Source organism: Cyanistes caeruleus, chromosome 3, assembly GCF_971803275.1.
Source record: "Cyanistes caeruleus chromosome 3, bCyaCae1.hap1.1, whole genome shotgun sequence".
In the NCBI taxonomy this organism is placed as follows: domain Eukaryota; kingdom Metazoa; phylum Chordata; class Aves; order Passeriformes; family Paridae; genus Cyanistes; species Cyanistes caeruleus.
The window spans coordinates 108,338,978-108,354,612 of record NC_141703.1 but is presented as its reverse complement, the minus strand read 5'-3'; the positions used below and the strand labels follow the sequence as shown (position 1 = coordinate 108,354,612).

The window sequence follows — 15,635 nt, the reverse complement described above, 5'->3', positions numbered from 1 at the left end:
TCATCTGCAATCTCCATTATTTACCAGTTTTATACCACAGCTCTGCTTTTGCACATTGAACTATGGTAGAAAACAGTAAAGGAAGATAAATGGTTCAGTAATTAACTCTGTAACTTTGCTTGAGGCAGTTTCTTGAGCTAATGAAATCCAAAATATGAGACAAATCAGATAAATGAAGGGTGTTTTCTTCGTTTGTTTTTGTTTTTTAAAGCCACACGGAAAAGGTGGATTTTGAATCATTTATTCATCTGGCCTTACAGCAGAATGAATAGAGGCGACATGAATAAATACCAATACCTTATGCTTTTTATCCATCTGCTTTATAATGGGCACCTCCACTGGCTTGACAGCCTTCTGCATCAGGAAGCTCTCTTCACTCATTCACCAATGGGGAGTAAAAACCATTCCAGCATTTTTAAGAATATGGAGCAAAAAACTAAGTTCCAAGCAATGTGAAAGAGAAGATGGAAAGGAAATAAACAGCTTTTTATATGCAGCTCTTTCCTAGCTCGCTGCATCCTTGAAGGCAAATCCTTGCTGTCAGCTTTGGTTTCAGTCACTCCATGGCTTTTCAGTTACAGCAGATTTTTTCCAACTCCCCTCAGCCCCTGTGAAGTTTTCCTGATCCCCTTTAAAGCCCATCCTTTCCCTCCTCCTGCTCCAGACTGTCAGCATCCTTGCCTCAGCTGGAGATTCCCTCATTTGCTACATCCTGACTCTTCCTCACCAGAGCAGGCTCCATAGATCTCCTCTGGGAAGTGCCTTCTCCTGTCTCCTCCAGATGGTTCTGCCTCACCTGGTCACATTTTTTAGGGGAGTATAACCTAAATCTGGGACTCAACTAAATCATACATACCCCATGCTGGAATGGCACAAGAGAAATGGAAAATGTCAGGGATGAGTGGTCTGACTGTGATAATAATCCAGAAAACATTGCCCTATGAAGCCTCACAGCTGAGTTTATTGTGCTGCACAGAGTTCTGAGCAATCCAAAACATCAGTTTTTAACATTTGAAGTAACAATAAAAAGATGGTTATATGACCACTACAAATTACATGGTTATATGACCACTACAAATTACAATAAATTCTTCATCTATCCCCTACTCATTTCATGACCCAATAGGAACAGCTTTACAAACACAGATTAAAAAAAAAAATAATAATTCTATAGAATGTATAGGTTTGACAATTGGACCAAATGACACCAAAATCCTTTTAAATACCTTTAACTTCTTTGTCATTCTTGAACCATCTGATATCAGCTGCTGGCTTACTACCAGATGTCTTGCAAGTGAGCTGCATCCTCTCTCCCTCCATAACTGGTGAGGTAAATCCAGTAATTTGTGGCTTCTCAGGAACACCTAACAAGCAAACAAGCAAAATGTGTCTGATAGTGTCAGCTGCTGCCATGAATGCACGACCAACTTAAAGTTCACTTCTTCATATGCTCTGAATTCTGGAAACAGGATAATTAATTCCTCGTGCCTCGTCAGTTAAACCTTTCTCCTATTGTAAATTAACCATCAATCTGAACGGTAGTTGATTCTAAATAAATAAAGAAAGCACCTAATTTTCCAAGAGAAACAGATTGCAGTTTAATAAATACCTTATCTCTGTGTATTTTTGCATGCAGGTCTAGTCTGACTTGTCACAATATTTAAACTGCTCAGCACAGCAAGCAGGATGACAAAGCGCATTAGAAGCACAGCTGTGAAAATTAAACTGGCAACAAAAAGCTGAACTGACCTAAGTTCAGAACAGATATTTACACCTAATTAATGAAGACTTTAATACAAAATCCAGGGAAAAGGAAAGGTGAAAATAAATACTGGAGTCATTTTATCTTCAGAGGAAGCAAAACCAAAACACCAAGAGGTATAATCACAGTTCCCCGACATACCACACATATAATATTCAATTTGGAAATGGTTGTTTTTCAAAGAACCATGGAAGATTTTTAAAAAATATAATTTAAAAATAATTAAAAAAATAATAAACAATAAATAATTAAATAATAACAAGAAAATAAGAAATAATTAAAAAAAACCATGAAAAAATTGGGAAAGTTTTGATCACTACGTGCACAAATGCGTTTAACTTATGAAGACATGAGAATAACTTATTTTAAAGTAATACTGATGACAGTAATTTAAAAATCTCAATAAATGTCAGTTATAATTTGCAGCTACAGTGCTCTGGTGCATTCACATTTGTGGCAAGATAAAGGGCTCAGTCACAGTAAATGATCCTGTGCCCTGTATTAATAATTCAGTTTTTCTACATCTCTTTTCCAAAATGACAGATTATGTACATAAATGCAAAGCAGCATCACCTGTTGCATAGTACAGCTCTTTAGTAAATCTACTTCTCTCTCTCAGGACAGAAAATGGTGTCTATTACAATACCTTAACACTTGAATTTTCTAATCAAAAGCAGAGCAGCCAATAAAGAGATTAATAGTACATAAAATGATAGTTTATCTGATGAAAAGATGTAATACATTTCAGCAGAGAAGATCTCCTTCTCCAGCAGAAAATGTTTTAAGAGTTTAAAATGTTACCTTGAAGTAGGAAATTACATATGCAAAATGAAAAAAAAAAAAAAAAAAAGCAGGAATCTTAAACTGTGCAGCTTTCTCTCTGGGAAGGTAAGTAAATGATGTTGGGAAAACTTTATGAAAACCTCCCCTAAAACAAAGGTAAAGCTTAAAGGACCATTAAAGATCAAGTTACTTTTGTTAATAAACATTGGCTGGGTATTTGGGGGTTTTCTTGTCTTTGTAGCACCCTTCTATGTCTTTCTGCCATTTAAAAGGTTGAGCTGGTACCCTCCTCAATTGTTTAGATCATGAAAATGCCTCTCCACAGAAAGAAGATTAAGCACAGGCGGCTGCTATTCCAGAATATTCTGCTTTGAGTGGGTACTTTTTGTCCTTAATGGCAAACTTGTGAAGATTTTTGTAAAATAGTCTCACAGGGACTGAAAGAGAGATGTATTTCATATCCTAAGCACAAAACCAATTCCCTGGCTGGATTAATGTGAATATTACTGCCACAGAGAATATCTTACATTAGTCCTATTAAATTCAACTGTCTGCCCATCCACATATAAAAATAAAACAGAAAGAAAGAGTCATGTTCAGGGACAAAACAAAAGGGAAAGAGAATAAAAATCAATCTCTAAAATCATATAACCTCTTAGGTTCGCAGGTGTGTTTCAATGAACTATAGCAATTTTGGCTGATTGGGCTACTGACATTCATAGAATCATATAAAGCTTCGAGCAGAAACTTTATTTCCTGGGCATCTCTTAGAATCTATTGCTTTTCTATGTGTATCTATAACCTTTGGGGAAAACAGCAGAGCACTTAGAGGATAAAGCATAAAAGAAGCAGCAAACCCAGTGAAAATTTAAAACTTTATAGACCCAAAAAAAAAAAAAAAAAAAAAAAAAGCAGAATGAGCCAAAAAAAAAAAAAAAATGCACAGCTAAGGAAAAATGATAAAGCTCTAAAGCCCGTTTTGATTTCATGCTTTCTGATTTTCTCCCCTTTGCCCTACCCAATAGATTGTCAGGAGATGAACACATGCACCTTCTTTGCTCTGGAGGTGCTCGGGATGTAGAGGTTATGTCCATTTTCTGGAGCACTCGTTCCGTGGTCCTTGTGTGCTCCCTAACTCATTATCCTGCCACGGTGCAAACAGGAAGAGGAATGCTATTTCTCAGCACAGCAATACGAAACAATAAACATGAGGGGAAACTAGATCAGACATTTACATTTATCTTCTGCCAAACCTTAGAAAAGTTCATTCTTATCATAATTTGCCAGAGCCTGAGGAGTTTAACACCCTCTTCTTTCTGCTGGGTTGGTGCTTTCTGCTGTTTGTGCTTACCGAGGACGGTGAGGAAAGCCTTGGAAGTTTTGACAGGCATGGTGAATAAAGAGCAGGTGTACTGCCCCTCGTCCGACAGGGACACATCGCTGACGCTGATGCTCAGCTCGTGCCACGACGCTCGCACCAGCTCGATTCTGTTGTCCCTCAGAGCTGAAAAACAAAAGGAATCCACCTTAGGGTTGGATCCAGCGCCTGAACAAAGCGTGGGGAGTGGTACAGGAGGCTCCACAGGAGGCTCCACAGGGGTGTGGACACGGCTGCCCACGCAGAGCAGCTTGTTATCTCTGTGGAATAAAGCTGAGCAAGTTTTTGAGAGGTGTATTGAGTGATTTGTAACATATATAAACCAAGAAACTACAGGACTTGACTTACCTCCGGCCTTCCTCTAAAAATCCCAACAATGACTTTGATTTCTGCCCCTTCAGAGATTTTTTTATTGCCTAAAATAAATCCTTCCCAAAACCAGCCTGCTTTTCACATATTTACAGATGCTGAGAATCCCACATCTAGCCCCGCATAGTTTGCCTTCAGATTTTTCTCATGTCCATTACTACTAATACTGAACTGCAATATCAGGTTTCTAAAATTCTCTAAATAATTATTTCTTGTTACTAATAGACTAAAAGTTCCACTTTTTCATGCCTATGTAGTACATGTAACAGTTTGAGGTAATTTGGTATAGTGGCTTTCCTTTTTTGATTATGAATAAAAGTACAATATCTTCTGTTTGCATGAAAGCAATGAGGGAGAAGGAGCATGTAGAGTCACCTAAATTCAAAATGTCACTTTAGATAATGATTTAAAATTTAATTTTATAACCTATACTTAGATTAACACCCATTTTTTATTGGAAAACTGAAAAAACACTCACAAACATTCTATTATTCTGCAGCAAAGTTGCTTCAGGAATCTGCATATATTATCCATACCTTTCCACAGCATAGAAATAACAATATCATAAGTGAGCAAACACTGCAATTCTCCTAAGCAAACAATAAAAAAGTCTCTAAAACTCAGGAAGTTCAGCTGTATACCTCTAGATTGAAATGTCTGGCCTGATAGTGTGTGAAACTTCAGTGAGCCTATTTTTCCAGCAAGCCTCTGAAAATCAAAAGTAAAATGGGACTGTGATATTTATCGATACAATTACACTTGCTTTGTGAGAAGAACGAAGGTGTTCAAGTCCCTAATGCTCTCTCTCACCTCTTTCTAAAGTCTCCAAAGACTCTTAGATTTGTCTAGTACATCTCTTTCAATGATAAAAATGAATAAAAAGTTTTACTGTGGTTCTTTTGCTGCTAAACCTAGATGTTTCTGCCCCATTGCTGTCCAAGTCGATCCAGGTAGATTTACAACAAAATAAGAAGACACAGTGAAGATTCAGCAAAAAAAAAAAAAGTCACTTGAATTTATCTTCTTCTAAGGCTGCCATTTAGGCTTGTTCTCACCAGAAAATTTCAGCTGAATTTGCTGATTATTTCAGGGTAGGCCCAGCTAAAGCTCAGCTTCTTCTGCGGGGTCTGTGGACTGAAAGGTAGAGCTTAAGCAGGCCTAACACACAGGCACACCAGGGATTTCTTCTAGGCACATCAAAGGGACTGAGGCTGTGTGCAATGTCAGAACTGAGATGTCTGGCCAGCCACAACAAGGAGAAAACCACAATTCTTCAGTTTCTAATATCTAATCCATATAATGATGAAAATAGGAGCAACCTTAAAGTAAAGAAGCAAGCGAACCAGATGCCACCAATGCAAAGCTGAAAGAAGAGCTGAGAAAAATGAGCTCAGGAAAAGAAAAAAGCAAGAGTCTACCAACCCCTAAGAGCAGCAAAGCTGATCACTGTGGCTTTGGCAGCCAAAACTCCTCAAAACAGTGAAGCTGTTTTGAGCAAGTAGATGGGGACTCAGAATTCCTTTCTCAGCTTGTCAATTCTAGTCAGATGCAAATGAGCAGATATAAAAATGATAGTTTATTTCATATTACTGACCTTCCAAAAAAAAAAAGGTTTAAAAAATTGTTCAAGTCCTTCTAAATGGTTTGATCACCACCACACCGATATATATAATTTGGCAACAGCAAAAAAAAAAAATAGAAAACCAACAAAACAAAACAACCAAAACCAAAAAGCCTTTCAGCACTCCATAATTTGGAAGTGGTGATATTTTCCTCCACTTAATCTGAAACTATTTAAAGAATAATGCACCATATCATCTTACATAGTATTTGTTATAATTTTCAGTTATAATTGCCTTGTGATAGATTTATGAATCTATTGAAATGTTTTCCTACAGATGGGACAATGTGCAGAATTTCTTGCCCTAAGAAGAACAGAATTCCACTACAGCACAACTGGCCTACAGATGATGCCAACAGCACATCATTTTGATCCTACAATTGAAATACAAACCATTTCCATCAACCACATTCCTATTGCTCCCCTCCCTCAACCTCCTCCTCTCCACACCTTTTCTAACCTTTGTAAAATATAAAAATTTCAGCTCAGTCAATTTTGTGGAAAGCTGGTAAAAACAACCACTGGTCAAGAGATGAGATCAGATATTCCATGTTTTGCTACAGAATGGATTTTTATTGAAAAAACTGCAAGAAAGTTTTGTAATAGAAATACCAACACAGCCTTTGCAATAAATGCTGCAAATAGCACCAACATGATACTCCTTTGCAGGAAAGCTGTTTGTCAGAAGCATTTTTCTAAGTGCTGGGTCTAAAAACAATTAACTCTTCCATCATTTTCAAACCTGATTATTTGTAAGTTTTCTGTCTACAGATGACAGGCAAACCAAATTTCACTGCTATGGCTTAGACAAGGTGAGCACTTACACAGAGACCTTTTAGAATCTTATTTTCAAATTGTATTCCCATAACTGTTTCTATATCCTCATCTGCTTACAAATGTACCAGTTTCTCTTCATGAAATTGATAGCTGTGATGGATGCCAGAACTGGTTTGTTTCCATTTTCTGTCTTAGGTGCAATTTTGCTTAAAAGGGTGATGGAAACAACAGCTACACTGGAGGAACCAGGGGTAACTCCAGCAACTCCTGGTACCCAGGCATTGTGTGTGAGTGGAGCAGGGTCCTGCTCTTGGCAGAAAACCTTGCCAAACCTGCCTGATGGAGCAAAGCAGCCCATGGAGCCTGGACAGAAGGCAGCTCCTGAAAGGTACCAGTGGCTAGCAGCTCCACCACAGCAGTTCAATTTAAGTTCCATAAAGTAAAATAGAAAATGTTCCATCACATTTAATTAGCAGTTGAACACAAAAAAAGCAGAACACTGCTCTTTCAGAGCCTTCTTTAGAAACTCCTTGCCTTTAACATTTCACTTTGTTAGAAGCCAAACAGACCCTTCTGGCCTCTTCCTGGGGATTTTAACCTACATTGCTGAATCATTACCCTGTCCATAGTTTGCATACCTATAGGGAGGCTAGAGAAAGGGTGAAAACCCAGAATATTTATTTGACTTCTGGGAAATACACATATGCCAAAAGCAGATACAGAAAATACCAGCCCTAGCATCACTTTGCTGGATTCTCATGTTGCCAGCCATTTGAAAAATATAAAATGCAACAAGAAATATAATTACATAGTAAATTCCAATATGCCCTAGGTACATTACCTCAGTTTTCTATAATTCCCAGGCATATATGATGTAGTTAATTTGCAAGGCATGAAATAATTATGCATAAAACACTTGTTCCTAAGCAGACACACTTCATTTATTTTACCTGTCATTCTCTTTTCCTGTGGAAAAGATTTCCTTTCAGAATGTTCTCTGACACAGAAACAAGCAACCTTGATAATTTGTGGAGTTGAGGTAATTATAAATAAGAGATACAGCCATGTACTTCAGCTGCATTAATTAATAATCCTTGAGACTGATGACCATCACAATAAACTGGTCTCCCTGTTCACAATCAAACAAAACTGTACTTTATTTTTTGAAAAAAAAATACTAATATAATGATTATATATTATCATACAGAAATCCTGCAACAGGAATTGTAACAGAGAGACGAAAGAACTTTTTTAATTTGCCAAAATGGAAAAAAAATCCACATTTCATACTGTGAAGAATAGGCAGTTGGACCTGTTAGACATAGTAGCCACATAGCAGCATCTCTAATGTCATTTTCATCTAAAATGACCACATCTTTTTTGAATTTTGAGTCATATATTTGAAGAATGGGAGAAAAAAAACCCCAACAAAATCCCCGAATTCTCTGGAGTGATTTGCTGATATTTTGAGAATACTAACTTGACATGTGCTGCCATCCTGGGATTCACTCAACAACATTTTCATCCTTATGTTGGAGCTCTTCCTTCTGTCATGGGAATAACATAACCAGTAGTTGGAACCAGAAGGATTTCTGATACTCTACAGGTCACACTAAACTCCCAGAATCATAATACTTATGAAACTGAAACAATCCCTCTGATTTTCAGATTCCAACTTTCTGAATGCAGTACCATAATCTGAAATAGATGTAAAGGGATTTATGTTGTGTTTCTGGATATACTTGAGAAGACCCTTTTTCTTTGCTCCTAATAAATTCAATAGACCAAGGTTCCCATAGGATGATCTACAGAATTTGCTTATAGTTGTGCATCAATCACCACCAGCAGAGCAAGAAGAAAGAGAAATAATGGGAAAAAATGGAACAAACCAAACTAGTATTGTTATTCTGAGCCTTCTAAACATTCATATTTCTTTTCAAAACATTCACATTTCCTTGAAAAGAAGGACTGATACACAGTTATTCTATTCATGCCTAACCCATCTAGTCCATACTTGCATGGTATCTGAATTCCTAAGATTTTAAAACTTCTCAGCTGTTTTTCATGTGGAAAGAAAATCCATTTCCTTCCTCTTTCATTTCCAGTCATGCAAGTTGATTACTTTCATTCAAGTACACAAGGGTGGCAGTGTGAATATTTACTAATCCCATGTTTTCTATTTCTACTTTTGTATGTGCTGAGGCCATTTTTACCTCTCAGTGAAGGCAATTCTTACCTGTCCACAGAACTGCATTTGTGGAACTACCACGTCTTCCCCTGAGACAGAAGTCCTCAAACTGAGCCTACTTTCATAGGTAATGCTAATATAGAGGGGAAAAGAATTGGGAATTTCAATGCAATCTATAAATTTGGCTGATATAAGTACCATTGATGTCCTTTAAAGGTGGCATCATTTATAAGTAAAATCAGTGGAAGTCACAGAAACTGAAGGTCTCAATAGTGTTCAGGGATCTTTGGCTAATTGGCTGTGGAACAGTCTGACCAATTTGCAGGTGCTTGATGGCTTTTCCCCCATTAGTAATTAGTGGTTAGTAACACAGATGAGTTCAAACAGACATTCCAAACAGTGTCTTTTACAGTTTTCAGTCACTTGGTTGCTCAGAATACTCCAATATCACTGAATTTTTAAACCCATTCATGTACTTAATAAATTTGGGGCATCACTGAGCTTCATAAAATATACTAAGGGTTTAGAAATGGAAGAACTACATAACAATCCTTGGAGGTAGGTTTTATTTTCTTTCCAGTGCATTTCTAAAGTATTTGACGATCAAAAGGAAGAAACAATGGGGGTAAACAAAAATATGCTTCTCCCACCTCTAATCATCTGGCCATCTTTATGCTGTGGTCTGCAGTCTAATAAGAAAATACTAGATCATTTTCAGCAGAGACACACATTCACAGGGACATCTGATTAGCTGATTTAGAGAACAATCTTCAGCAGCAAGCTGCTTCCTCATTTTTAAGTTTTTCAGAATTTTTGCATGTTGCATAATGCATCTGCCAAAGACATGCAGCAAGCTCCCTTCATCAGGACAGCCTCACTAAGAGAGGCACCTACTCTGCGCTTGCCTTGAAAAGGCCGAAGCCCTGGGGACTCAGAACCTGTCTGTACAACCTTTTTTATTATTTATCAGGGCTTACAGCCTTAGATGCTTATGAGGAAAACCCAAACAGAAAGGTAATTTCTTCAGTGAAGCAATCCTGCAATCTGTATAAAATGAAAAGAGTTTAAGGTGACTTACAATGAGTTATGATCTTGGACGCAGCTGCTAAGCTGAGGTTTCACCAACTGTTGCCAAGTGACAAATGAAGGCCAGGATCACTACATGCCCTTCATGGATGGAATGAAGAAAACTTTCCTGCATGGCAGATTTTCTGCACTGAGCTACCTTTTCTCTCACAGCCACGTTCTGTATTGGCCTCTCTGTTTTTCAGAGCACTCAAGAAACATGTAAAAAGAGAGAAAAATCTTGCCTTCCAGGATGTTTATCATGCCTGCTTCTTGCATTAAAGAAGCAGTGAACTTATTTTCTTCCTGTCATAAGGATGATATTTATTGTCTGAGAAGGTCTGAGGCCTGACTCTCTTTCCTGTAAGAAATTTAAGTTTCAAATCTTCACAAAAGGTACAGTCTTTGAACTATGAAGATGCTTTACTGTTTTACTGTGTTGAAATAATATTTAACCGTAACTCCAAAAAATAAAACAAAAATCTCATTAGTCAGGATGAAACATTGTCTTACAAGGTCTGTTCATCTGGTTCCTCGTTCAACAGGGAATTACAAGATTTCCTATTATCCTAATGCAACTGGACACTTGCCACAGCACAGTAGCCTAGAAAATATTTTTAAATCATACTTCTCAAATATACAGCTGCAAAAATTAACATTGCAAAATGATCTGGCAAGGTTAGAGATGGACAGAATTAAAATAAATGAGATTCAATAGATAAAAGTAATTGTTAGTCTTATGTACCAAGTTGGAGATGAATGTTTTGAAAACACTAATGCAGGAAAGGAGCCCTGAGGATTATAGAGGAAATTATTTAACTATATGTTCAAATGCAGCACCACTCTAAAAAGATGAATCCTATTCTGGGTTGTACTGATCCTTGCAATTATGGTAAAGGAAAATGTTACAACATTCCAAAATAGCATACATCACACTGTGCCATATATTGTAAATTACAGACAGAAACAGTCTCTCAGCTGGGAAGATAATTTCTGAAGGTCTACTGATGGACTACTGCCACAAAAATAATACTAAAAAAATGAAAATAATGCAATGGAGAGCTGTAATAAGTTCACTTGTACCTAAGGAAAGACTAACAGAAATTAGATTTTTTTTTTTTCGGCAATATTGAGGGTTATACTGAAAAGACAAAACACTGTGTTTTATGTAGGTTAAATGGGACTTCACTGCGAGTAAGAAATGTTAGATAATGACATTGTTGAAGTAGAAGAAAGAAATACTAATCCTCCTGCAAACCAAAACAAAGTTACACAGATTTCTAAGTTTTTCCTCTGCAAAGATCAGGTAATTTTTCCTCATGCTATTTATGTTGATACTAATCACTGTGTTAGCAGCACTTAAAGATTCCTCACCAAGGCAGAGTTAAACTCATGCAGGTATTAAAAACTGCCTGGCCAAACAGCACAGAGCTCTACCAAGGCCATCTGTGTATTTTAAAGAACATCAGTTGTACAATATTCTTTTTCCTTGTCAAGGGACTGCTCTTTGCAGTCGCTGCTGGTGACCTTCATGCACTGGCTTCAGTCAGCTCTGAATGAAAGGTGTCCTAAAGGACAGGGAACACAGAATAACTCAGATTTTACACTTTTAGCACTGCAGCACAACCAGGTTCCACCCAGGCCTGCCCAAAAGCAACACATTTTGTGTGTGTGTCTGCAGCTGACCGTGCCTCGAGGAAGCTGGAGAGTTGTGTTTCCCTGACCTGGTGGATGGTGACATTGCAGTTCTACCCCTTCACCAGCTAAGCTTAATGATCCCATGACACTGGAAGTGTTTTCAGTGCCATGATTGAGTGTTACTCATGGTAGAGTCATGTATATGGTACTGCTTCATATTCCTTGGAAAGTCAGAGTCTTCTAATTTCTAAAGAGTGCTGCCCTGTTCAAACATATTATTTCAGCAGAGCATGGAGAGACTTTCTCACTTTTTCATGTTCTAAAAGAGATTTTTCTCTACCTGAGAACAGCTATAAGATGCCCCTGTTCTTCCTGCACTTCTTGATCACGTAGATACAGAAATGAACATCATCTTTCCTGTAGCAGATGGCTATGTTGGCTACAGATGCCAACACAGGAATACTCATTCTTCCTAACTACATTAAGCAGTCAGACTCCCTAAACTCCTGCTGCAGCCAGCGGAGAAAGTTAGCTTCCTCCAGAGGCCAATTAAGAACAGGTCACTGCCTTGAAAACATTACAGAACCTGGACAAAACAGCCAAGAAATCATCAACAATTGATGAATGTATCTGCAGTCAACCTAGCAATTGATCCCAGTACCAATGAAGAGTCCAAACCTAATGTATACATCAATACTGAAGATATTAGTGCTGCTAGAGATGACTCGCACATCCCACTATGGAGGGAATTGAAATATGGAACAAAGTATCAAGACAGATCCAGGATGAGTCTAGTGCAATTCCAGGGAGGATTCTCAGAAAGCTCTTTGATGGCTGCAGCATCTTTTATGATAGAGCCCTTAAAGTTTTATGATGTCTCTCATGCAGTTGAGCAGCAGACAATCTGTCTCCCCACCACAAGTACACAGATGCTCCCTCTTTCGTGGGATTTGTCTTAGTTTTCCAGATGCAGATGTGCCATGAAGGAACCTGTTAGTGAGAAATAGTGTCAGAAACATAATGAAAGGATTAAAGCCTCTCTCCTACAAGTTGAGGCTAAGAGACTTGGGATTGTTTAGCATGAGGAAGCAGAGAATCCTGAAGTTAATCCAAACTCAAAAGAAAAAATAACTAGCAGAAGACCTAGACCTCTAATTTTCATAAAAAGCTGCTCTAACAGTCAGAGAACCAAGCTGGACTATGTGACCTCCAGAGGCCCTTTCCAATGTGAAACATTCTGGGATCTCGTAATTCTAGATGTTTTTGGGGTAAAGAATCTGCATATCACAAAATTCAGAAATGTGACCAATCCTGAAGTGCCAACAAAAGCCCTTTGGTAGATATTCCCAAAGATTAATCTTCTTTAGTTTTTCCTAAGCATTTTTCTCCCTCATAGAGGATGTGGATTTGAGTCCCTCTGAAGAAGAGGCTGCCAGTCTCTATAGTCAATGGGGAAAAAAAAACCAGCAAAAAAACCCCAAAACAAAAGAGAGGAAGATAAAAATTAACTTTTCTAGGCTAAATTAACTTTGTGTAAATGCACTTCTTTTGCAGCTATGCACCACAAGAATGTGGTGACACAAGTGCAACAATAAGATATTTGGACTCCATGATGGTGGTCAGACATATTCACCAAGTACTGCAGAATATTATTTAGGAAATAAATAAAAGCAAACACCTGACATATGATGGCATACCAAGGGCTGACAGATACACAGAATAAAAAGTCTACTGTGAATAAATGCATTATTTAACTAGCAGTAAATACTAACAGCAATAGATGTGTGGAGTCCTTCTACCATTGGTACTATTTATCCCCAAGATCTGATATTTTTGGGCCATTCACATACACCAGATATATTTGAGTATGCCAGAAGAAACATGTCTGTGCTTAACATGTATGTCTAGACAAAAAGCAGCTGAATGCATCCTGACATTTTCAATTAAACATTTATTGAAGGCATTTCCTTTTTTTTTTTTTTTTTTTTTTGAGTTGGGAAAGAATGGTTGTTGGTTCCTTCTTGCTGTTTCTTTTGCAGTTCAAATTGTAGCAAGAGGTGAAGGACAAAAGACATTAATTTGAAAAAAGAAATATAGAGGGTAACAACCATTTACAGCTAGAGAATGCTATTATCTCTTCACACTTACAACAATTAGTGATTATTATTGTTCTCACACTGCACTTTGCTTAACTGGTACAGTTTGAAGACTCACTAAGAAACCACCATAACTAATCTGTCTTCAGTTTACTACCTATGATAGATTTTGCACATCATGTTTGTCACATGAAAGGAAGAAATTAATAATTAAAAAATGCAAGGAGTTCTTCCAGTAATTCCAGTAGTGATTGATTTTTGTGGCTATTTTTTATTTTTTTAATATTTCTAATTATCTAACAAAAACTAAATTAAAATTTTGTATTTAATTATTTTCCCCTGTCACAGCCTTTAGTATACTCAATACACATTTATTTTCAAACAGAAAATATTTTTCCTGCCTCACTGATGCCATTCTTTCCTCATTTTTTCATTCCCTTACTCTTCATCATCGTTCCTTTTCTTTGAAATCTTTCTTGATTGCACACATAGGTGGGTCTTGCCAATCTTTGGAATAAGCTGTCCATTACTCCACTTTTTAATCCATCTAGCCTCTTCCTCTTCTCCTCATCTATCTTTAATTTATAGAAAACTGTTGGCATCTCTATTAGTAACATTTTTCCTATTTTCTGTAGTAAATGATTTTATTTCCTCTGTGTGCTATACAGGTTCTCTATAAGAATGAAGCCACTGGTAAAAAAAAAATAAAGAATGGGCTAAACCAATTACATATACAAAATACATCAGGAATACTGATCAGCAGCTCTTTAAAAGGGAAGAGTACATCAAATTAACTTATTACTTTATATTTCCAAATATAAACTCCCAAGCACATTTTATCTTTCCTGTAGCAGAAGTTCAAAAATGCAACAATTGTAAACGTAAATTACTTTACACTTATCAGCATCCTAAGATGTATTAGGAAAAGTGTTGCCAGCAGGTCCAAGAAGATGATCCCTGCAGTTTCCTCAGCCCTGGAGAGATCACACTTGAAGTGTTCTGCCCAGTTCTGGGCTCACCCAGAAGAGCAGAGCCAGGGTCATACTGGAGTAGGGCCATAAAGGCAAGGGACTGCAACATCAGACATTTTGGTAGGTTGAGCTGAGTGCTCACCAAAGCTGCTCTATCACTCCCCTCCTCAGCTGGACAGAGGAGAGAAAATAGAAATGAGAGGTTCATGGGTCAGGATAAGGACAGGGAGAGATTACTCAGCAGTTCCTGTCATGGGCAAAACAGACTTTACTTGGCAAAATTAATTTATTACCAATCAAATCTGAGTAGCATAATGAGAAATAAAATCAAATATTAAAACACCTATCTTTCAAACCTTCCTACTTCCCAGGCTTAATTTTACTCCCAGTTTTACTCCCAGTATGAACTCTTTCCCAGCAATGCAGAGGGACACAGAATGGGGGCTGTGGTCAGTTCATCACTCAGTGTTTGTGCTGCTGCTCCCTCCCCAGTAGGAGGGCTCCTCACACTCTTCTGCTCCAGCACTAGAGATGGTCCTCCACAAACTCAGAGCTTAATCACAGAAAGAACTGTGGTACTGTATTTTACTGCACAGGATCCCACCAAGGTGTAAAGTCTCCAGTTTCACATCCTCAAAATCTGACTGAACAGGGTCTGGGGGCAACCTGCCCTGGTTGATCCAGCTTGAGCAGGACAGATGGGTTGTGTGATCTCCAGAGGTTCCTCCCAGCCACAGCCATCTGAGGATTCTCTGATTCATACTGCTTTTATCTGTTTCATAATACTACATTATACAACAGAAAAATAAAACAAACAAACAGAAAGTTCTCAGGCATTACTCTCCACCTTTTTGGCTTTGAAATTGCTTTCATAGAATTAAAAACTGATACCCTGCAGAGTGCTCTGCTGAACTGTAATAAAGAAAACTGAAGACTATCCATCCATACAAATAAGTCTTACCTGGTACAGGGAAAATGACAGATTAA

At 37.7% G+C, this 15,635-nt stretch overlaps 1 protein-coding gene across 3 annotated transcripts in view; it reads right to left on the bottom strand.

Annotated features, from left to right (window-relative positions):
* Window positions 1-15,635, bottom strand: part of CADM2 (cell adhesion molecule 2) — a 579,337-nt gene that overhangs the window by 107,417 nt on the left and 456,285 nt on the right. For all 3 annotated transcript variants that reach the window (XM_086883564.1, XM_086883566.1, XM_086883565.1), the window contains 2 exons: window positions 3,897-4,049; window positions 1,227-1,364 (listed from right to left, as the gene is read on the bottom strand). In XM_086883564.1, coding sequence (XP_086739690.1) covers window positions 1,227-1,364; window positions 3,897-4,049 — 291 coding nt within the window. The remainder of the gene's footprint in view (window positions 1-1,226; window positions 1,365-3,896; window positions 4,050-15,635) is intronic.